General features: G+C 40.8%; 1 protein-coding gene across 1 annotated transcript; it reads left to right on the plus strand.

Annotated features, from left to right (window-relative positions):
- The first annotated feature begins 483 nt into the window (after positions 1 to 483).
- Positions 484 to 19,175, plus strand: LOC310801083 (uncharacterized protein). The gene is made up of 3 exons (XM_083665049.1): positions 484 to 708; positions 12,161 to 12,213; positions 15,835 to 19,175. The coding sequence occupies exons 2-3, from the start codon at positions 12,182 to 12,184 to the stop codon at positions 16,652 to 16,654; spliced, it is 852 nt and encodes a 283-aa protein (XP_083521175.1). The 5' UTR covers positions 484 to 708; positions 12,161 to 12,181; the 3' UTR covers positions 16,655 to 19,175.
- Positions 19,176 to 20,933: the final 1,758 nt, after the last annotated feature.

Consider the following 20,933-nt stretch of genomic DNA (forward strand, 5'->3'; position numbering starts at 1 on the left):
AATCTGTTTTATGGCAGATTGAAGTCCATATAGATAATCCATATTTGGCTACAACTATTTAACACATTATATCCTCTTAGCCTGTCTGTACATGGAAACGGAACACTAGGACTGACCATGAAAAAAATATAGTTTTAGTCATGTTTTGAAGCTATATAGTATTTGTTTACAATTGCATTGTTTACTAGCAATGGAGTAAAACAAGCTTATATTTTGGGTTATGATGGGGTAAGACAGTTGAACCAAGCTCAAGATGCAATTGCTATATATAATTAATTTAAAAGTCAAAAAAATGTATGTACCAATTACAGATTGCCCCTTTAAATGAAATGAAGGCGAGAATTCAGAAGTTTTCTGATCCAAGCAAGGTCACATGATCAGTCATTAACGCCATGCAAACTCCAGGCAGTCGAAGCCCAGGCCCTGCTTCATAGGCTATCAGACATCATAGCCGCCTAGCTGTGCTTCGCTAGAGACATGGGACACAGGAGTCACGGGGGACTTTTCCGTCGCAGCTACAGACAAACTCGGGGGAAGGAGTTACCCTGCTAAAATATGACCAAAGGCTTCCATGTTCAGTTTCCGGATCGTTTCAACTTTCTTGTCTTTTTATTGCGGATGATTTATTAACTAAATGAAAAGTGAAGTTATCGGTGAATTTTTGATACCTACGGCGAACGGGTGCCACACCTTCATTTAGCGCAACAGGTAGGGTCATCTCCCACTCTCCTCTCTTCTTGCCCCATGGCGCAGTGTATGAGAAGATAATCAATGTAGCGTTTATGTTCATGTTGGCATACGTATTATAAGTTACAGTATGTATTAAAAATAACAAAATAATGTTGTCAAATGTATGACAACCATAGGCTATTATAATTATATTATTGATAAACAAGCACAAAACAGGTTTGAACCTGCGCGATCGTCGCAGTCCACAGCATTATTTACATAGCCTACCTTTGAACAATAGTTCGGCTTAAACTGTAGGCCTACAGCTTTTAGATAGCTTACAGTATAGACCTATGTGGAAGATTTCTAAAGATTGCACATGCTAGAAAATCCATTGTTCTTTTGACGTGTTTATCAATCCACGTGCATTAAGGAGCTGTCATTTCATTATAAATAAATTGTACTGTATTAATCCACAACATATTGAAGACCTGTGTGCTTTGTCCACAATATATAGAATGTCATTAACATTACCAAAAAGCTTACACTGACTCAAACCATTCCACAAAGCTCTTAAACTTAGAACATATGTTCAATAACCTGTTGAATGTCAAACAGTTGACTTCAAAGATTAAAGCTTGTGTGGCATATGGTAGAAATATGCTAAACGTTGGTTACTTGGCCTTCGCCACTATTTGCATCGTTCCAATGTGCCTCAAATGTCAGCTTTGTATCTATCAGCTTTGGCAAATCTTTTCCAATTTCTAAATGTGGATTTTTGCATGGCTCATACTGTGCACCAGTCAGTACTGTGAGTGTCATAAACTTAGAGGTAAGAGAGAGACTACTATAGCACTGACTTCATAGGTGTGCGTGTTGTTGAAAAGCTACTGAGACATGACGTCATTCATCAATGCAAAGTTACGTTGTGTTGGAGGATGTACAGTGCCCTCCATAGGAAAGCACTTTTTATACATAGTCCCCCCATTTCAGGGCACCAAAAGTATTGGGAAAATTGGCTTGACAAGTGTTTCTGGTTCGTCAGGTGTGTTCAGTCACATAATTTTTGTAGGTACATGAGAGCTGTCAATGTCTAGTATTGATTCTAAGTTTTGGTTTGCCTTTGGAGTCTGCTATTGGTGTCTGTCAACATGAAGACCAAAGAGTTGTCACTGCAAGTCAAGGAACTGGCTAACTTGTCTTAATTGAAGCAAATGCCTCCAAATTAATTGGATGGCACTTCATCATACAGTAAGACAATGGTCCAAAATATACTGCCATAGGAACTAGGGAGTTTTTCAGGGCCAAAAAGTGGCAAGTTCTACAGTGGCTATGTCAATCTCCAGATGTACATCCAATACACTGGTAAAGTGATTGCATCATCATTAAATATACCAAGAAAGCGATGCTATATATAAGCCTGGAATAACAACGACTCAAACCTGGCCTTAGTGGGAGTGAATTTATAAAGTATTTGTTATTATTTGATTTCAGCTAATTACACGGCTGTGAGGCCTAGCTCCGAATCAGAAATGTGTGGTGTGCAAGCACTGGGGGGAAGTGCTGAGGGAGATGATTGATGCGAAGTAAAGCCAATGGGTATCTTTCTATTGGCTTAATGAAGGCCAAGTTTGACGTGTTGGTACACCAGACCATAGGAGACTAGTAAATAAATGTATTTTAGCTATTTTTTGAGCATGATAAAAAAAATTATTTGATATTCGAGGCATATAGCTAATATAGCTGAAAACATTTTTCTTTTTTTTTTATAAATCTTCGAAATAATAAACACAAATACAAGTTTGACAGCCAAATATCTGCATTATCATGTCAGTGTTACAGCACTGCATGCTTGTTTTGGGTGTCTCCAGTGACGTTCCACTTTACCAGCGTATTGAACATACATTTCAATTGCTGAAGAGGGGGCAAAAAGACCTCAAAACAAGCAACTGAAGATGGCAGAACATCACCACAGAGCATCTAGTGGGGTCATTGGGTCAAAGACTTTAGGCAGTTATTGCATGCAAATGTTTGACCAAACACTATATACTATATGAGTGCTTCATTTGGACATATATGATTTTTTTTTGATTTTTTTTTTTACTTTTGGTGCCCTGAAATATGAGGAGTATGTTTAAAACATGTTGTAATTTCTGAACGAAAACAACATTGAATTGAAGCTGAGCATCTCTACTTTTATTTGTTTGATTTCAAATCCAAACTGTTGGAGTATAGAGCCAAAAGAAGAAAAAAAGCTTTTCCCAAAACTTATGGAGGGCACTGTAGCTTCTCTCATAATTACAAACTTTACACTGAAGAGGAGGAGGGTTGTCAATGCTGTCTTGTAACCTAGTGACCACCAGGAAGTCGGCTGGAGTTTTATATGGGCTGTAGCAGGGGTGTCAAAGAAGCGGCCACATTTTTTTAAGGATAGATCAGCTTGTAAATTGAAAGATAGCAATTAAGTTCTATCAGAAAGTATTGCTTCCATAATGTCTTCCCTTTTTTTATTATTTTTTTGTAATCCTTTCCACCCCCTCCCCCGATTGGAGGACATGAAAAAATGTGTTCTCCTACTTGTGACTCCTACATACAGCTATTTATTGTACTTGTTAAGGTATGTGTAATATAAAACATGCTTGTAATGGACTTATAAGTATATTGGTTAATTCATTATTAATTCTATGTTTAGTTCCAATCTTCAGATGCCCACAAATGAACCCTTCTTGAAAATAAGGTACTCGTCTGAGTTTGAGTAGGCTATTGTAACTGTGATATTGAGCTCTGTGGAAATAAACCATTGAGTGTAGGCTGAGTATAGGATACTGTAATATTGAGTATTGTAATGATATGAGGCGCCGGTGCGCACAGCAGTGGGCATTCATTTAGTTTTACTAACCAATATATTTGATGGCCCGCGCGAGGTTGCCTTTGGTCCAATGTGGCCCTCAACCAAAATGAGTTTGAGTTGTGTCTTTTTGCTCCGTATAGAGGTTGCTTAGGTACAGACCTACAGTACTATGATCAGCTTGTCCATCATATCGCTTTCATTTTCTAAGAGATCAAAGATAGTTACTCTATTACTAAATATATAGTTTACTTTCCCGTGAAATGAATCGCAGAATAGCCTGTATGAGAGAAAGACGTTAAGTCACTGATACTACCCAGAGATCTTGGTAATTAAACGCTAAAGATCTGCTAGTATTTGGCCTATAATGGGCAATGTCATAAACAGTACTGCAGCTCCAAATCTCTCTTTAGTCTCTCCACGACAAAGTGCCTCTGGTAAAATATTAATGTATGTGTATGTGTGTGTGTGTTTGTGCTTCCTACGGACAGTGAGAAGGGAGATCAGGTTCATGTGGGTGACTTGTGAGAGTGTAGTTAAGGGAGAAGTAGGCAAACTGGTCTGATCTCTCACCTTTAATTCACAACAGCTCATTTTCTTCCTCTGTTGTTAACTATCTCTTTCAAACAATCTTGCCGTGCAAAACAGAATGTGGCAGGGAATCCCTGCGCTTATGAACTTGGGGGTGGGGGTGGTGGTAGTGTGTTTAGTGTTCTAAGGGGCCATGTTGTAAAACAGATTTTGCGGTGTTTTATATAGTGTGCACTCTATGAGGTTGATGTAATACTGTGCAAGTATGCTGACCGTCCCTAAATATCATAGCAGTTTGAAAAGTGCGCCTCAAATTATAGCTCGTTTTCCATGGCAAAAACCAAGAACACTTCAATCAAATAAACCAATAGTATAATTTGTTTATGTTTTACATCACTCCCATCTTGTTGTTTGTGCTAGCAATGTTGTATTTTGCAAGCTAGAAAAACTACATATTTACTACCGTATTAGCCTAGTAAAAAAAAAAATTGTAGCATCGAGCTGCAAACAGAAATGCTGGATAAATCCACATAAGAGACTAAACAATTGGTAAGCATTGAACTTACAGTAGGAAAGAACACGTATAAGAACGACTCACAAGACGAACTGTCAATCCAAAATGCACCCCCACGCCCACACCAGCAGAGCATTTCAATGACAGGTGGAGGCAAGGGGAAAATAATTATTACAAATATTTAGTGATGACTTTTCTTATACAATGACACACACACAGTGACTTTTTAGATACCCAGGGATGTTAAATTTAGAGCAACTACATGGCCCCTTTACAGATAGCCACTGCCCTTGATAAGAAGATTCATTTAGAAGCTATTTTATCAATTTTAACCAGATGATAGAGCTTATCAAACCTTGTAGCCACTCCAAGAAATATTTTGCAACACACGTTAAGTAGATTTATCTGGCTTTTGATAACAAAGCCATTTACAGTGAGAATTTAGAACTACAGCATGCCAGTTTTACTGTTTTTTTATAAACAGTGCATAGAAATCATTCAGATGGCGTCATACATGGCTACCTTTCTGTCACTTGAAAAGAATGTCTCAGTCCAAAGTCAGAACAAGCTATTGTACAGTACAGATCGTTTTGAGTGGCATCACCCATGAGCACACAATGACATTGCATTATAAGTGTGTTCATTTGAATAAGCCAGGTAAGGCCAGATGGGTTGCCTTGGTGTCAGTTCCCATGGTGATGTGTCATGACGATTAAAGTACACAACAATCCGGTCTCATGAGGTTGACTGCAATACAGTAGGACCTCATTAGGCATCAATACACACAAAACAGAGACACACATCAAAATCAAACATCCAGGATTCTGTGGTGACCTTCAATTTACCAACACGCTACAGGGATAACAATTTAATGTACCGGTAAACCATTTGACACTGACTGTCTGTGTAAAGTAAACATCTGAAATGTCTCCAAATGGTCAAAATCATGCATATATCATATTGGGTAATGGGGGTGATGATGTCATATAGCCAGGCAGTGTCTGTGTATGTGTGCGTGAGTGCAGGTGCAGGTACGAGTGCGCGCATGCGAGAGAGAAAGAGTGTATTTATATGTGTTATCCCCAAAACATCCCTTTTAAATGACCTTGGACATGAGCTGTCCAAAAAAACCCTCCTGCCTCTCTCTGCTTACCCACACACACTTATCAACTGTATTCCCCATCCCTCTGTCCCCACAGTGCAAACAAACCTGGTCTCAGCCCCTAGACTCTGACCTGAGGTCGGTTTTGTGTGTTTTCCTACTAAATGTTTAGGTTCCTCAGTGAATTCAGCACTGTTTTTCTTTGTGCATTTTGACATGAATAAACGCGAGTCAGGTTTTGATAATGCAATCCAGCATCACGCTGTTAAAAAATCATGGGGAGAACCCTGTATGGAGACACATCAAATTCTCTGATTTCCGAATAGGTTCTGGTAACTTTAGCACTTTATGACAATTGTATTAGAAAAAAGCGCTTTGGATTATGCTTGCCACCCGCCAAATTCGCTTGCCAACTAAAGCACTTGGATGATAAGAATAACACGCCCTCGCTCTAAACCGCGCCCCTGACCCCCACAGTGGAATGCCGGCTAATGTGACATAGGCCTTCTGTGCTAGCCTTGTTTTTGTACTATACAATAGCTAGTCTACCTGCATTGCTCTTGTTTGCTGTGGTGCACATGTTTAGACCATCAACACAAACCTGCAGTGTAACAGATATGGTGGACGGCTTTCAGCTTTTTAAGACAACTACACAACCTGAAATCATATTTTCTAGATTGTTTTTGGTTTATCTCAAAATGACTGGTCTTATTAGTGGATTGTTGTGTTGTTTTTAGAGTATGTAGGTTTAAATAAACAAAACAACTATCACAAGTGCATACTTGTCCAGTATCGACTTACAGTAGAACTTTGTATATGGACATACTGTAACAGCCCTGTATAGCACATGCCACATCATGTGCTGTGTGTGAGTGCGTGTGTGAGAGTTTGACCTCTCGATATATGAGAAAACCACCCTCATTTTTCACTTACAGATTAAACAGGCTAAAGCCTTTACTATTGAGCACTTGGGTAGAAGGCAAAATGAAACATTTCTCCCCTGCCTTTGTTCAAATGGATCTTACTGCCAATGCGATGGGTTTCCCCGATTTCAATAGGATTCACATTTAGGGACCAATCTACAGCAATCTGACTTTTATTGTGCTCCTTTTCTAAGATGGAATGTTTCAATTTCCTCTGAAGGAAATCAGAGGAGAAATCTTCTTTTTATCTTCTCTATCATAAGAAACTGGCAATATAATCAAATGGCATACAGAGCAGATAAAATGCTATTACCTCAGATGAACAATGACCAATATTTAAATCAATGATAGTCATCTGACACACAGATTGAATTCCCAAACTCATAATGCCTTTGGGGATTCTCCAGGGAGTGGGATGATTGGTCATCTTGACGTTCTGATGCATCTGAGTCCGACATTATTGGTTACCGGAGTATTGATGGAGTGAGAGAGTATTGAGGTTCTGTAATATTCTGCTCTTTATTGACACTATACTGTTTGTCATGTATGTGCATCAGTTCTAGTTCTGCTGCTTTACTGTAGTGTGCCACCGCCTGCCTATCTTGATTGTTGTAGACAACTTAGAACAGTAGTTGTGAGGCGTGACTCACAATATGGTCATTTAGCCAACACTTTTATCCTCAGGGATTTACAATGAAAACATTCTGTACTATATTTGTCCCATGCACGAATCAAACAACAAACAACTACTGTGTTTGCTAGCACCATGCCCCAACAAACTGGACCATCAAAGCCACAACAGGAGACCTGAAGTAAAGCAGGGTTAGGTTCTAGTTTTCCTTAAAAACAACTATGACCACAGAAACTGCCTGGGAGTGGTCTTTACTTTAAATGGTAGATCTGTTTGTTCAACAAGACGGTTCAGTAGCTGCTTCTCAGAGTCCTTCTTGCCCAGTGGAGCCTTTCAACCCCAAGGCTTAGCCTGTTTAACACGAATGTTCTGTCATCTCCCTCCCTCCACATCCCTCCCTTCCTCAGTCATCAAAAGAGTCACTATGTCACGTTTCACCTGACCCCAGGCAGTGTGGCTAGCCTGAGGCAGGGTTGTTTGTACACTAGTGTGTCATTGTCAGTGCTCACATTGTCAGGGTTTTTGCCTTGCAAATGTCTCCAATGTATTTCAATGTTTCTACAGTCCTTTCCTGTCAACCATGTGGGTAGGTCTATATTTGTATCTGGACCATGCTAATGGGTACTGTAGTGTATGGACATCTGGGTTTAGCATGCTCTGATTGCTGTTGGCTCTGTTTGAGGTAAGCACAGAGAAACTAGCGAGAGAAGTGACCCATCATTAAACTGCTCTTAACTTTGAAAAGCACTGAAACACCTGCATTGGTACTTCTGTCTTTTCACAATGGGCTGTGAATGGTTTTACGGTCACTTGGAAAGTGGAGATACAAAATTGTAAATGGTGATGTAATTGTCTGTCAAGCACAACTCATTGTTATCACTGTATGTATGATGGAGGTGTAGCCAATTGGAAAGGGAATTCATTATTGTATTATTACAAGTGGATTACCCACATGACACACACACACACACACACACACACACATACACAGAGGAAAGAGAGTGCTCGACCTCAGCAAGCTGGTTTGCTCTAGCTAGTTGACTTTGCCCCATGGTCAGGCCATAGACTGCATTTTCAATAACAGCACCAACCCTAGGTTTCAGAGTGCCTATTATATTAGAAACAGTAATTTGCCTCCAACTTAGAAAATACATCTCAAGATGAGAATGGAATACAGATAAAAATAAATGTTGCTTTGTGTAAATAACACTGTCATCTGGTACACCTACATTGATTTGAAACTCTCATCTAGGCAGTTGAATGAAGGGTTGATTTAAGGTAGGTAGAAACTTTATTTATCCCTAGGGGAAATTCAGGATTTGCAAAATGATGCTGCTCATGCCCACAGCTAAATCAAATGGGCATATCACTTTTGCTACCAAACTCTTTCTCCTAGTGCCTGAGTGTGATTGTGTCTCAATAATCTAAAGTGGTGCCCTTTCCTCTTCTCCATTCCAGCGTGTATCTCAATTGTCTAAAATGGCACCCTCTCCTTTCATCCACTCCTTCATTTTTACTTATCTGAAATTTGGGCATGGTGAAACAATGCTTTTTTTCCCCAGCTCTTTGATGTCAGTGCAGATAGACAAGACGTGTAGACTAGACATCCCCACAGGCCAATATATGTCTTTCAGGGATTGGTTGAAGCAGTGCATTTATTAGCCAATCGAACTAATTAGCTCAGTGATCGATCCATTCCTGACTTTTGACTGGCTCTCTCTATCAAATGTCCAAAGCCCTTTCGAAACCTGCTGTGTCCTCTTCTACAAGTCTTGTTTTTAGAAACACTGCTTGGAGCTCACAGGCAATGAACTAATGTGAATTAAGTACAGGGCTGTACTTAAGTCTGTAGACTGGATTGAGTTCCTGTCTCCCCAAGGTTTGCAGGGGTCTCAAGGTCCTCTCCACACGTGCATACACTTTAATGCATTCAAGTCTTTTCAGCCACAACCTCATTTGGCAGGTTGCAGACTGGTGGGGCATGAGCCTTTTTTTAATGTGTAGACATAACATTTGGTACCTGCAGCTAACTTGGTACCTTAATAGCTAAACCTCTGGCTCATGTTTTTTACATGACAATTCTCTCTGGTACCATTCCCAAAGTATGGAAGGCGGTCAATGTTCTCCCTCTTCATAAGTGGGGTGATCCCGGGAATTTGAGTAATTACCGCCCAATCTTGAGGCTTTCTTGTTCAGCTAAAATATTAGAGTCCTTGATCAATTCTCAGATGTGGTCGTTTTTAACAATATATGTTATTTTAAATGCACACCAGTCAGGTTTTTGGACTGGACATAGCACCATATCTGCTGCTTTTCTAGTTATAAATGACATTGTGACCTCTCTGGATAAGAAACACCATTGTGCAGCCCTTTATATTGACCTCTGTATGTCGATACTGTTGATCATGCCCACCTATTGCAGAGGTTATCTGCCATTGGTTTAGATCAGTCAATGTATCTCAGTTGAAGGAGTTCAGTCAAGTTTTCTTAATATTAATAAAGGTGTTCCGCAAGGTTTGATTCTAGGTCCACTGCTGTTTACCATTTACATAAATAATGTTGTTTTGTCCTTGAATCATTTTAAATTAATTACTTTATGCTGATGATACTGTTCTCTACTCCTGTGTTCAAAAAGCATGTTAAAAAACTGATCAAGAATTTGAGAGTTCAAATGTTTGTCACTCTGCTCTGTGGTTTAGTTCTAGGGGTAGTTTCCGCACCCATAATTGTCTTTCTTATCAGTCTGTGGACTGGGAGTTTTTGACTTCAAGAAGGGTTTACCATTGGATTGTATATACCAGGATTTCTGTAGAGACACTGAGCAAATGCATATGTACATTTATATTGTTTATTGAGTGCCTTTCGCTGGTTTATGGTTGCCGCATCTACGGTTATGGAAGCATATTCCAAGATGGGACAAGTTGCTAAATAGGTGAAGTGAGTTTCATGTGACACATCAAGCAGTCACATCAAGCAGATTTTCGTCTGCTAAACAGTAACCATTACACAGCATCCTAATTGACCAAGGCGCAAGCATTGAATTGAAAAACAGATCTCTCCCACTATAATTAGTGTGTGTGTGCTAGGCAAAAAGCTCTGTTTGTGTCTACGCTATCAAGCATGTTAATGGACGCTCTGTCTCTATTTCAGATGCTCCTGCCATGTAGCTCCATTCATTGTGGTTTGTTTTGGTGTGCCATCTGACGGATCATATCAGGACAGCCTCCGTAGCACATAGCACATTGACGCACAGAGTGTTTCAGGATGAGGTGTTATACTGTGTCGTCTAGGAGGCTAAGTTGGGGGGAAATTAGTAGAATAAGGATAAGGATATTTAATATTTAATTGGATATTTAAGTGTATGGGCCACGTGTCAAGTCTGAAGAAAAAACTAGGTGAATAGTGGCAAACATTACAGACTATGAGGCTACTGTATACTCATAATTAGTCAACAATCAATTTTTGGTATTTACATCCACCTGTTTTACACTGATTTTATCACATACCTTGTAAGAAATACTGTGGAATAAGGACAGGGTAGATTTTACCTATAGAAGAAGAAATAAGTAGACTATTCAAATAATACTTAATAAATGTGAGTTGATGATTGTGTGGAAGAGGAAGTCAACGAAAAAATATTTGATTTCATGCAAGCAAACCATTCCTTGAGGGCAATGCGCATATAAGACTTGCAGTCAATAGTGGTGAGACACTAATCTCCAGACAGATTCCCTGTGAATCAGTTAAACGGCTGATTGATTTGACAGAGCAATCACGGTTAACTACCTGACAGGTGTAGTGTAAACTACGCAAATCTCAGTTTTTTGGGGAACTTGCTGAAAGCGCGGTTAAACTAAAAAATTATAAGTGACAGAGCAATAGCCTCCCCGTGTCTTCCCTGGATAAAGAAAGGTTAAATATATTTGATCAAAGTGAAGCCCACTTGGACCACTTATACTATTTCTCTTTGATACCACCAAGACATTTACATGACATGTATTACCACACAAGTGAACTTTCAAAACTTGCTTATAAATACTTTTATGTCTTCTCCTATTGAGCAGTTCAGATTATTCTTTATAAAATATGCACATACTTTTTCTCAGGAAGAAAAAAGTATCTGCCCTTAAGAGGTCACTGGATGGCTGTGATGGAAATGGGAGAATGTTTTTCTTGTGGGTACATTTTCTTCTGTTTCTCAGTAGCTGGGGAGAAAGAGACTGTGTCCTTGCTCTCTTGCTAGCATACAGACCTATTCCAGACTCAGTGATTAATTATTTACCCAGGCAAAGAAATGCCAAAGCCTGGGGAAACACAGTCAGGAGAGAAAAGGTCACCCCATCCTCCACACACACACGCACACCGAACACACACGTACACACACACACACACACACACACACACACACACACACACACACACACACACACACACACACCGAACACACACATACACACACACACATACACACACACGCACACACACACACACACACACAGAAATGGTGATGGATTAATACCAAAGCTTTATCAGTGCCTCAGACAGACACACTGCATCATCCAAGAAGAACATATTCAGCCATTACCATGGAGACAGGGACAAGCCAAACCTGACCATTAGGGTTGTATCTTCAGCATAGTTGGGAAAAGCCTTCAACAAAGGTTACCTATATGTCACTGTTGAGGGGAACTATGGGATCAATAGCAGATTGAGACTGTGAAGTGTGTGCTTTTGTACATTTGTACATTTGTTGTCCAGACAGGATTGAAGGTAACCTTTCCTTCAGTTGGACAGGGCTTATTGAAAATGTCACTGATTGAAAATGTCATGGTGTCACTTGGCATTGGACAGTACGGTCAACTAACTTTGTGTTTCTTTATTGCGACAGATTAGCTATTTTCTCTGATAAAGTGCTAACAAAACACTTGTTGTCCCTTCACAGCTCCACTACACAGCTGGCCAGATGGGGTGCCGATGCTGTAGGATGATAAAAAGGTGAGGAGTGTGTTGTATTGTAGTCATAGTGAGTGTGTGTGTGTGTGTGTGTGTGTGGTGTGTACGTGTGCATGTGCGTGTGCGTGTGTGTGTATGTGTGTGTGTGTGTGTGTGTGTTACTTTGTATAGTATTGTCATTGTGTGTAGGACGGAAAGAGTAAGGCTACACTTACTGCAACAACTGCCCCAGTTGAAGATTAAGCTGACGAACAATATGTAAAGCCATTGTTCCTCTCAGCTACTGTACATTCCCTGCCTCACCTTAGCTACCATAATGAACCAGGCAGCAGTTTTATCTGAATCTCACTGTCTCTCCTCTCCTCCTCTCCTAATGATTTCTTGTGGTCTGTTTCATGTAGATAGAGAGGGCTAAATTATAAACTGCCTTGACTCACAGCAACCTAGCATTGGCATTCTGTATAAGCAATGCGGTCAATATGCCAATACTCATCAGCTCTCGTCACTGTAGTTCTTGAGCATACTGCCTGCTAGCATTTTCTCTCTTTCTCCTTTCATTGAAGGGCTAAAAGGCATCATTACTATGGTTTACTGTGTCTGAACTACGAGAGAGAAATAATACTTTTTGATTGAAGATAAAAGAAAGTGTAACCTACAGATTCACATACTTGAGCTGTAATCCCTCACACACACACTCACACTTCCCTTTCCCATGTACAGGAAGGCAGAAACACACACACATGCACAACGTCTCTACTTTATCAAACACACTGAGACACACACACACACACACACCCTCATACATTCTTTCTCTCTCACACATACACACACACACACACACGTACATACACAACCACGCACATACAAACACCTCTAATCGTTTTCAGTGTCACATTTCTGGGCTTAGCCGTCTCCTGAGCAGACTAAAGAGATTGGGCCTCTGGGTCATTGGGTCAATTCCCACTACGACTAACCACAGTCTCTCTTCTCTGAAATCACACAGAACAGCAGTCAAGGCGTATAGTATGAAACATTATCTCCACCTTTGAGTGCCTAAACGCTTAATATTTCTGTGGTAAGAACAGAAACAGGGTCTATACTTATATTCGCACTTCGGGCTCCGCACTTTCTAAGATTTGTTATTCACATTTTGAAAAGGTGTGGGCGTATCTCACCAAATAGGCATTCCAGACTTGGAAAATCACACCCTCTGCCTCAAAGTCACACTCCTCAAGAGAAATCATCTATATATTGAATTCAAGATAACATTTTTGCTATGAAACCTTTATTTTGAAGGCAGTAAAATTTAAAAACTGGAATGTCATTATTATCATTAGGCTTTAAATAATGGACATTTTGCATATAAAATATCAGATGAGAATGCACGTATCCTGTGATATTCATGAGACACACCCCTCAAATGTGAGTTTCTCCACCCCAAACACGTAGTTGGCACAATGACGCATACTGGGCTGAGTGTTAGAATATGTGCTTGTGGTGTGCAAGGAAATGAGAATAGACCTCCTATTTGAGTAAACTGCCAAGCATTATAGGAGGGGCACAACTGTAGATGGATAGCCTGTAGCTTTTCATTTAGATTCCAAAAATATAATTTTTAGGATGGATGTTTCATTTGGATGGCTGCCTCACAAAGTAAACAAGAAGCTGAAAATATGCTGCTTATTGCTCAGTAATTGAATAGAATTGATCCCTGGCACCTGTTTGCTGTTGAGTACCAGGCTGGCATTTAGTATTGTAGTCACATCCAGCATGGTGTCTTGTGTTGTTGTGGTTATCTCTTATAGTTAGTCTTGCCATGTTCACCAAATCAGCCAATTTACACTGTGGTCATCACTCCGTGACACAACCTGAACACTCCATCCCATTTCTCTCCTGCCTAGACTCAGGAGATACAATTCAACAGCTCTTCTTAGAAAGGAAATACACATTTATAGGAGTAGAACTGAAACAAATTAAACAGGAAACAATAGATTTTTCTTTTCACCCAGTCTAGACAGGACACCAATAGTCTTGCCAATTTGTCTTCCTATATATTATTTCTTTTGTTAACCAGTGATGTTTTGGTTTAAAATGTTTCTAAGAAATATTGTTACTTTCTAAGTAAGCTTCTTTTCCCTGGTATTTTGTACAAACCCCTTAAAGGATTGTTCATATTTGTAAATAGCCTTTGTCTCCCTTTTTGAAAATAAGCCTGAAATTCCACCTTGGCAAACAGTGGTACATTCAAGGAATGGAGAAATAGAAAACATTAATTATCTCAGCTTTTAACTGGAAGAGAGAGAGAGAGAGAGAGAGAGAGAGCAGATGCTCAGGAGATTTTGAGGAGAGGACAACTTATAAATGTGAGGAGATGGAGGGAGAGAGAGCAGGTATACTCAAGGGAAGATGCTTGAATGAAGGGGAGAGGATTGAGGAGGAAGAGGCCTCAGGTTGAGGGGGAAGATGATATCAGAGAGAGAACAAATAGAGAACAAAGAGAGAGGGAAAGGTTGAATATAGAGAAGCAGAATGAGAGGCACCTTGGAGGTGTGATATGGGGGTGTCTGTGTGGAGCTTTGGGGGGAGGGATATGAGGGGGATTTTGAGGGAAAAGGAGGGAGGAAGGGAAGAGGAAGGAGTGTGAACAGCATAAGGTGTCCTCAGCATGACATGTCTAACAGCCTGTCCACAAATAAAGACACCCCCTGCTGCTGCTGCTGCTGCTGCTCCTGTACTATCTCTACCTGCTGCTCCTGTACTATCTCTACCTGCTGCTCCTGTACTATCTCTACCTGCTCCTGTACTATCTCTACCTGCTGCTCCTATACTATCTCTACCTGCTCCTGTACTATCTCTACCTGCTGCTCCTGTACTATCTCTACCTGCTGCTCCTGTACTATCTCTACCTGCTGCTCCTGTACTATCTCTACCTGTGCGTGCATGTGTGTGTGTTTCTCTCTCTCACTCTCTCTGTCCCTTACTGTGTTTCTGTCATTCTCTTTTTCTCTCTCCCTCAACATCTGATTTTGACTCTCTTTATCTCTTTTTCTTTCTCTTCTCTCTGTCTCTCTCAATACCTCTGTTCCTCTCTCTATCTCTCTCTTATCTAAAAACATGATGTGGAGAATGACAGAATAAAGAGAGCACAAATATGTCATCCTGAGAGTTTGTGTTCACATTTGTTTTTGATTTTTGCTAAGGATACCCATGTTTTTTTTTTTTAATTTGCGACCTCCTCTGTGGTCACATTTATTTTCTTTATCCACTGTTGTTCTTTGTAGAGGACACTGATTATTTAGTTGTCTTCCGTAATGCAAATGTTATTGCAAATATTATTCTGACCAAAACAAAAGGTGTCTGTGTTCACAGTGAGTGTGGAGCATTAGAGTGTATGCGACGTGTCCTTGTTTTGACAGCACGGCGGGTGTTTCATCGATTCTCAGGCAAAGCTGACACCCTGAGCCTGTGTCAATCCACATAAATCTGTCTTTATGTATTGTGATTTCGAAGAATGAAAGTCAAGTGTGATTCTCTCCTCTCTCTTTCTGTCACTCACTTTTCCTTTTTGTGACTCTAGTCTAATGACTTAGTCCTTCTGGTAGCCTCAGTGAATTGCCTATTTGTCTACACATTGATATCCATTTGTTCCCCTCTCTCTCTCAGTTACATCTACGATCCCTCTGCTCCAGTGGATGTCATGAAGAGGGACCCGGCAGGGAACTCCCTGTACCAGCCCCACCACCTCCCTGGGGAGGGTGACCACTACACCAACAAACAAAAGCAGGGCTTCCACAACATGGGCTTCAGCAACAGCAACAGCAAACACAACGATGGCACACTCAAGCTGGAAATGGACAACAACCAAATAAACAGGCTCCACACGGCCCAGGCCAACCCTGAGAGGGAACAGGGTCGTCAGGGTAAACCCCGGCCAGGGGAGGGGAGCCTGTACATCCTCCAGCCTGAGGGTCCGGGGCAGAGATGGGGGGGCCCAGACAAGAGCCCCAGCCAAGTCCCCATCTATCCTAGCCCTCCCTGCCTGGATCACAGCAACCATCAGACCCAGTCTCCCAGTGACCACCCAGAAAAGCTCCAGGGGTCTGGAGATGGGAACCAGGGTAGCAAGATGATCCGCAATGCCTCTGATCCTTCCATAGGGGACGAAGGCTGTGGAGTGTCAATGGACGAGGTGGATGAAGGGGTGGGGGGCACGCCGGAGTACCCATGTGACACTGGGGACGAGGAGAGCATCCTGTCTGGGGACATCCACACCAGCACCACCAGCCTGTCCTCAGCCGACACCAAGGATGACAGGAGGGCGCCAGACGCCTCCACTCTCGAGAGCGGGATCTCAGGGACGAAGAGTGAGGATGAGGAGGAGGAGCATGGGGTAGATGATGATGTTCAAAGTGTCACAGACTCTATGGTGGCAGAGGCTCTCGCAGCTCTTGAGGCAGCGACCGCAGGGGAGGACTATGAGTGACAGCTCACAGTTGCTCTAGAATGTTCTAAAGTGATCTATGGATCTATGACACAACTTTTTTGTCATGCACATCTAAAACTCTGATAGTCTCACCTAAAACTCTAAAATCTTATGAAATATCCTACACCTGACTGCTTACTATTCAGAAAAACGCAGACTAACTCAGCCTCAATCTCTGTTGGGGTGAACAGAAGGAGACTGATAATTGTTTACAAATATGGATTTATTTTTTAATGTGCATCATGGATATTTTTCTAGTAATGTTACATGACTATTTTGCCAAGGAAAGCATTGGACAATTGATTTAGAATTTGTTCAAAACCTATTCCAATCCTATTTCCTAAACAACCATTATGTCTGACACTCCCAGTTCTGCATAGTTCTACACGCTGTGTTTCTATGCTTCTCTACGATATCAGCACTGCTCTACAGTCTGCAATGTTCTAGGCGATCTGGTCTAAATTGTGTTCCAGGTTGTGTCCTACTCAGTGGATATATATACATTACTTGCCATGGCTTTCACCTCTTCAGGGAGCTTCCCCATGCTTCATTGTATGAACACTTTGAGAGATCATCTCAAGCTATCTATTTTTGTATTGCATCAATGTTGTTTTTGTTTTTACCTGTGTTCTCATGTTATTTATATCTTGGCTGGTTACACAGATCTTTCTGGTTCAGTGCATCAGTGACATTGCCCAAAGCTTAGAAAAATAAGTGAAGGAAAAAGATCATGTTACTATAGGGATGAGTAATAGCAGGTGTTTGTGTGTCGTCTGACCAGTGATGTTAGTTTAATTACACCCTTGTTCAGGAATCCCTTTGCAAAGCACACTGTACTAGCTGAAGACAGACATGACACTTAACATGAGATAACCTTAAAGAATGAAGTATGCTACTGATATACTGGACTTGTAAGCCTTGTCTTTCCGCAAGTGTATAATCATTCATTTGTAAGGGTCTTTGTTTCAATGAAGGAATATGATATAGATTTATTGAAATTGTAACTGTAATTTGTTTGCCAAAATAATTTCTATTCAGATGTGTATATACATAAATGCATTTAGACATTTAATTTGCTATGATATGTACTGCCAAGTAGACTTAAATTATTTTCAATCAATGCACAGACGTTTTCATGGGCACAGGTTTTAAGAAAATAATTGGCCATTTCTTTCTATTTGCTCACAAACCTCTGCTGCACACCAACTCGTCTAAAACACCTACATGTATCTATCTCTATCTATCTCTCTGTATCTTTTTCTCCCTCTCTCTCCCTTGGCATGTGACTCCTGCTCAGCCTGTGTGTGTGTGTGTGTGTGTGTGTGTGTGTGTGTGTGTGTGTCTGTGTGTGTGTGTGTGTGTGTGTGTGTGTGTGTGTGTGTGTGTCTGTGTGTGTGTGTGTGTGTGTGTGTGTTGGGGACATTGCTGAAATGTACCTGTGACAGCACTGACGAGCTTGGCAGGTAGGACCCTGGTGATGCCAGGCTTAACAAAGGCCCTGGAGCATTACTCAAATCAAAAGAGACACCAGAGACTCACAAACACTGCTTACACACAACACCACAACTAAAGCAGTAAACATACTAACTTTGGCTCACCACATGACGGCTATTAGTGTCTCTCCCAATGTCTCTTCACAGGAGGAGCGGAGAGACTGATGATACTTTTTTAGAGAGAACCAAAATATCCCAGTCTTGTGATCTTTTTATTGCTTTATCTCTCTCCACCCTTGCTCCCATTTTCTCTCTATTTATCTCTGTCTTGTTATAATCACACACCATCCCTCTCCCCATGAGGCTAGTAGTTTTAGGTTTCAAAGGAGCCTCACATCACCTGTTGTATTTGTGGCTTTAAAGGGGTCAGGTGATTTTCAGCAGGTCCCTTTCTCTCTGCAATGTTTGCGTCTGTCTAGAGTACTTATACAAAAGTACAGTATACAAAAGTACAGACTTTTCTATCACAGTGGCCTTCCTGTTTATATCAATCTCTGTTTGCTATTGACAAATTGACTATAGGCACCTTTCAGGTTATCATCTCATCTGGTGCTCATCTTTGCAGGAGGGAAACAACATTTCCCTGACTGACCCAACTGGACTGACATCCTGGCTTCACGACACCTATATCACACACAATAGGATTAGCTACTACCCTTTGAGCCGTCCTGGGACCTACTGTGTGTGTGCGTGCATGTGTTCATGCGTGTGTGCTTTTGTGTGTGTGCATTGGGGGATGAACAATAGACAGAGGAGTACAGTTTCAGTAGTGACACCTAGGTTTGATGGGGTGAAATCTACAGCACATGTTGAGGAGTAAAAGGAGCTTTGTCTGTCCACCATGTACAGTAGACTGTCTGTTTTCCATTATATAACAGCACTGTATCCTTGAGTAGCACACACTGTAAAGCAACACAGACATGTGAAGACAAATGAAGAGTACTTCTCTTCAAATGTGTGTACACTGGATATGTATCTGTTAATTCATTATTAAATAAAATGGCCATGAAAATAATTGGCACAGTTGATGTATGTTTAATTTTCCCCTATGATGTTTTATTAACTTCCTTTAAGTTGTGTACATTGTATCAGGTGTGTGGAGGGTACATTTCTAACATGTTTGTTTTTCTCAAGGCTGTTGGGGTTACAGTTATGTCACTGTAATTACTGTGTGCTTACTTCCTGCTTTTAAAGGGGTAATTTACTTGAATTGCAGTCTCTCCATGCTCAAATGTGAACAGTGAACAGATCAGTGGCTTTTCCCTGGATTAAGGAGTTCTATTCCTCCATCTTTCAATATTCTAATGATTTTTGGATTCACCTTGAGCTCTCCACCCCTCCCCTTTTGCCTGTACTCGTCCAACTTTCCCAGGAGTTTTGTTAATGTTTCACAACACTGTTAAATACACACCACTTAAAAAAAACGAATATTAGTTAAGGATGTGAACTATTAATACTGCCGGAGAGAAGAATGGTACCCTGCATGAATATGTTTTTTTCATAATGTTCCTTGAATCATACATTGGATCTCTGTTTCACATTTTAAGCAAAGAAAATCTTGATCTAAAATTCTTAGATACACTCCAAACTTTCCTCTTTTTCTTTTCCTCTGCTGATACTTTGATGGTAGGCATTGAGGTATCTGACAGTACTTCACAAGGAAAGGAAAATATTCAAGACTATTGGGACATGACCACATTTATTAGTCAAGGAAACAAGACAGGAACAGTTTGCAGGTAATTTAAACATGATGCCTGTCCTTTTTTTTCATTGTACTGTATATTAACTGTACATTTTTGGACATTCTGCTACTATCCACAACCTGACTAATCTGACTAAACCAAAGGGTGATAGGAGGAAGGATGTTTATGATTGTGTTTTGAGTTGGATAGCTGTCTGTGACATAGTCATTGCCGTGACAACTGTGACATAGTTAGCGCATGATGTTAATCATTCACTAGACATTCCCCACACTCCAAAATATCTCTCAAAAGCTTTTACCCCCTGAAGGCCTAGCTTCTTCCCATTGGCTAATACCCAGGAACAAAGCCAAAGATCTGGCACTGAACATGACGACATGTTTTACTGCCTGCAGCCCTGAATATCTTCAACAGTCGAGAGAGAGAGCGACATTAACATTATTATCATTTCCCTGTGCTTGCATTGGCAATGTAAGATACTAAAATATCATGGCAATAAAACTAATTGAGAGAGAGAGAGAGAGAGAGAGAATGAATAGAATTGAGAGAGAGAGAGAGAGAGAGAGAACGGAACAGAGAGAGCGAGGGCCGGGTACTTAGAGATATTAACCAACCATGGGTGTCACCAGTTTGTTCAAGGTAAGAGGTAGGGCAAACACACACAGGACTAGTGTCAATATTTACCTGAGATCCTCTTGTTGCTTTCCTATGTCCTGTTCTCAGTCACAATGGTTTGTTTTTAACATGCTTTCCACTTTAAGGCCCATCCACTGCTAACCCCTGTGCATGTGTGTGTGTGTTTATGTGTGAAGGGCAGGTTAGCATTAGCTTATGTCAACAGACATTGGTGGGGTGACGTAGCCTAGTGTTGTTAGGGCTTTTTCCACTACATGCAGATGTCCCTGTGGTTGTCAACACCTTGAAATATAATCGCCCCTCAATAAACAGGACACGCTAGGATCCTAGTGGTTACAATGTTGTGACACTCATATGCCTGTGTACAACACCTCCCCCTGTGGTTCAAGTAGTGACACTTAGCTGGTGAAAACAATTCATTGTTAATGTCACATACAGCTATTCCATTAA

Source organism: Argentina silus (genome assembly GCF_951799395.1).
Source record: "Argentina silus genome assembly, chromosome: 1".
Taxonomy (NCBI): Eukaryota; Metazoa; Chordata; class Actinopteri; order Argentiniformes; family Argentinidae; genus Argentina; species Argentina silus.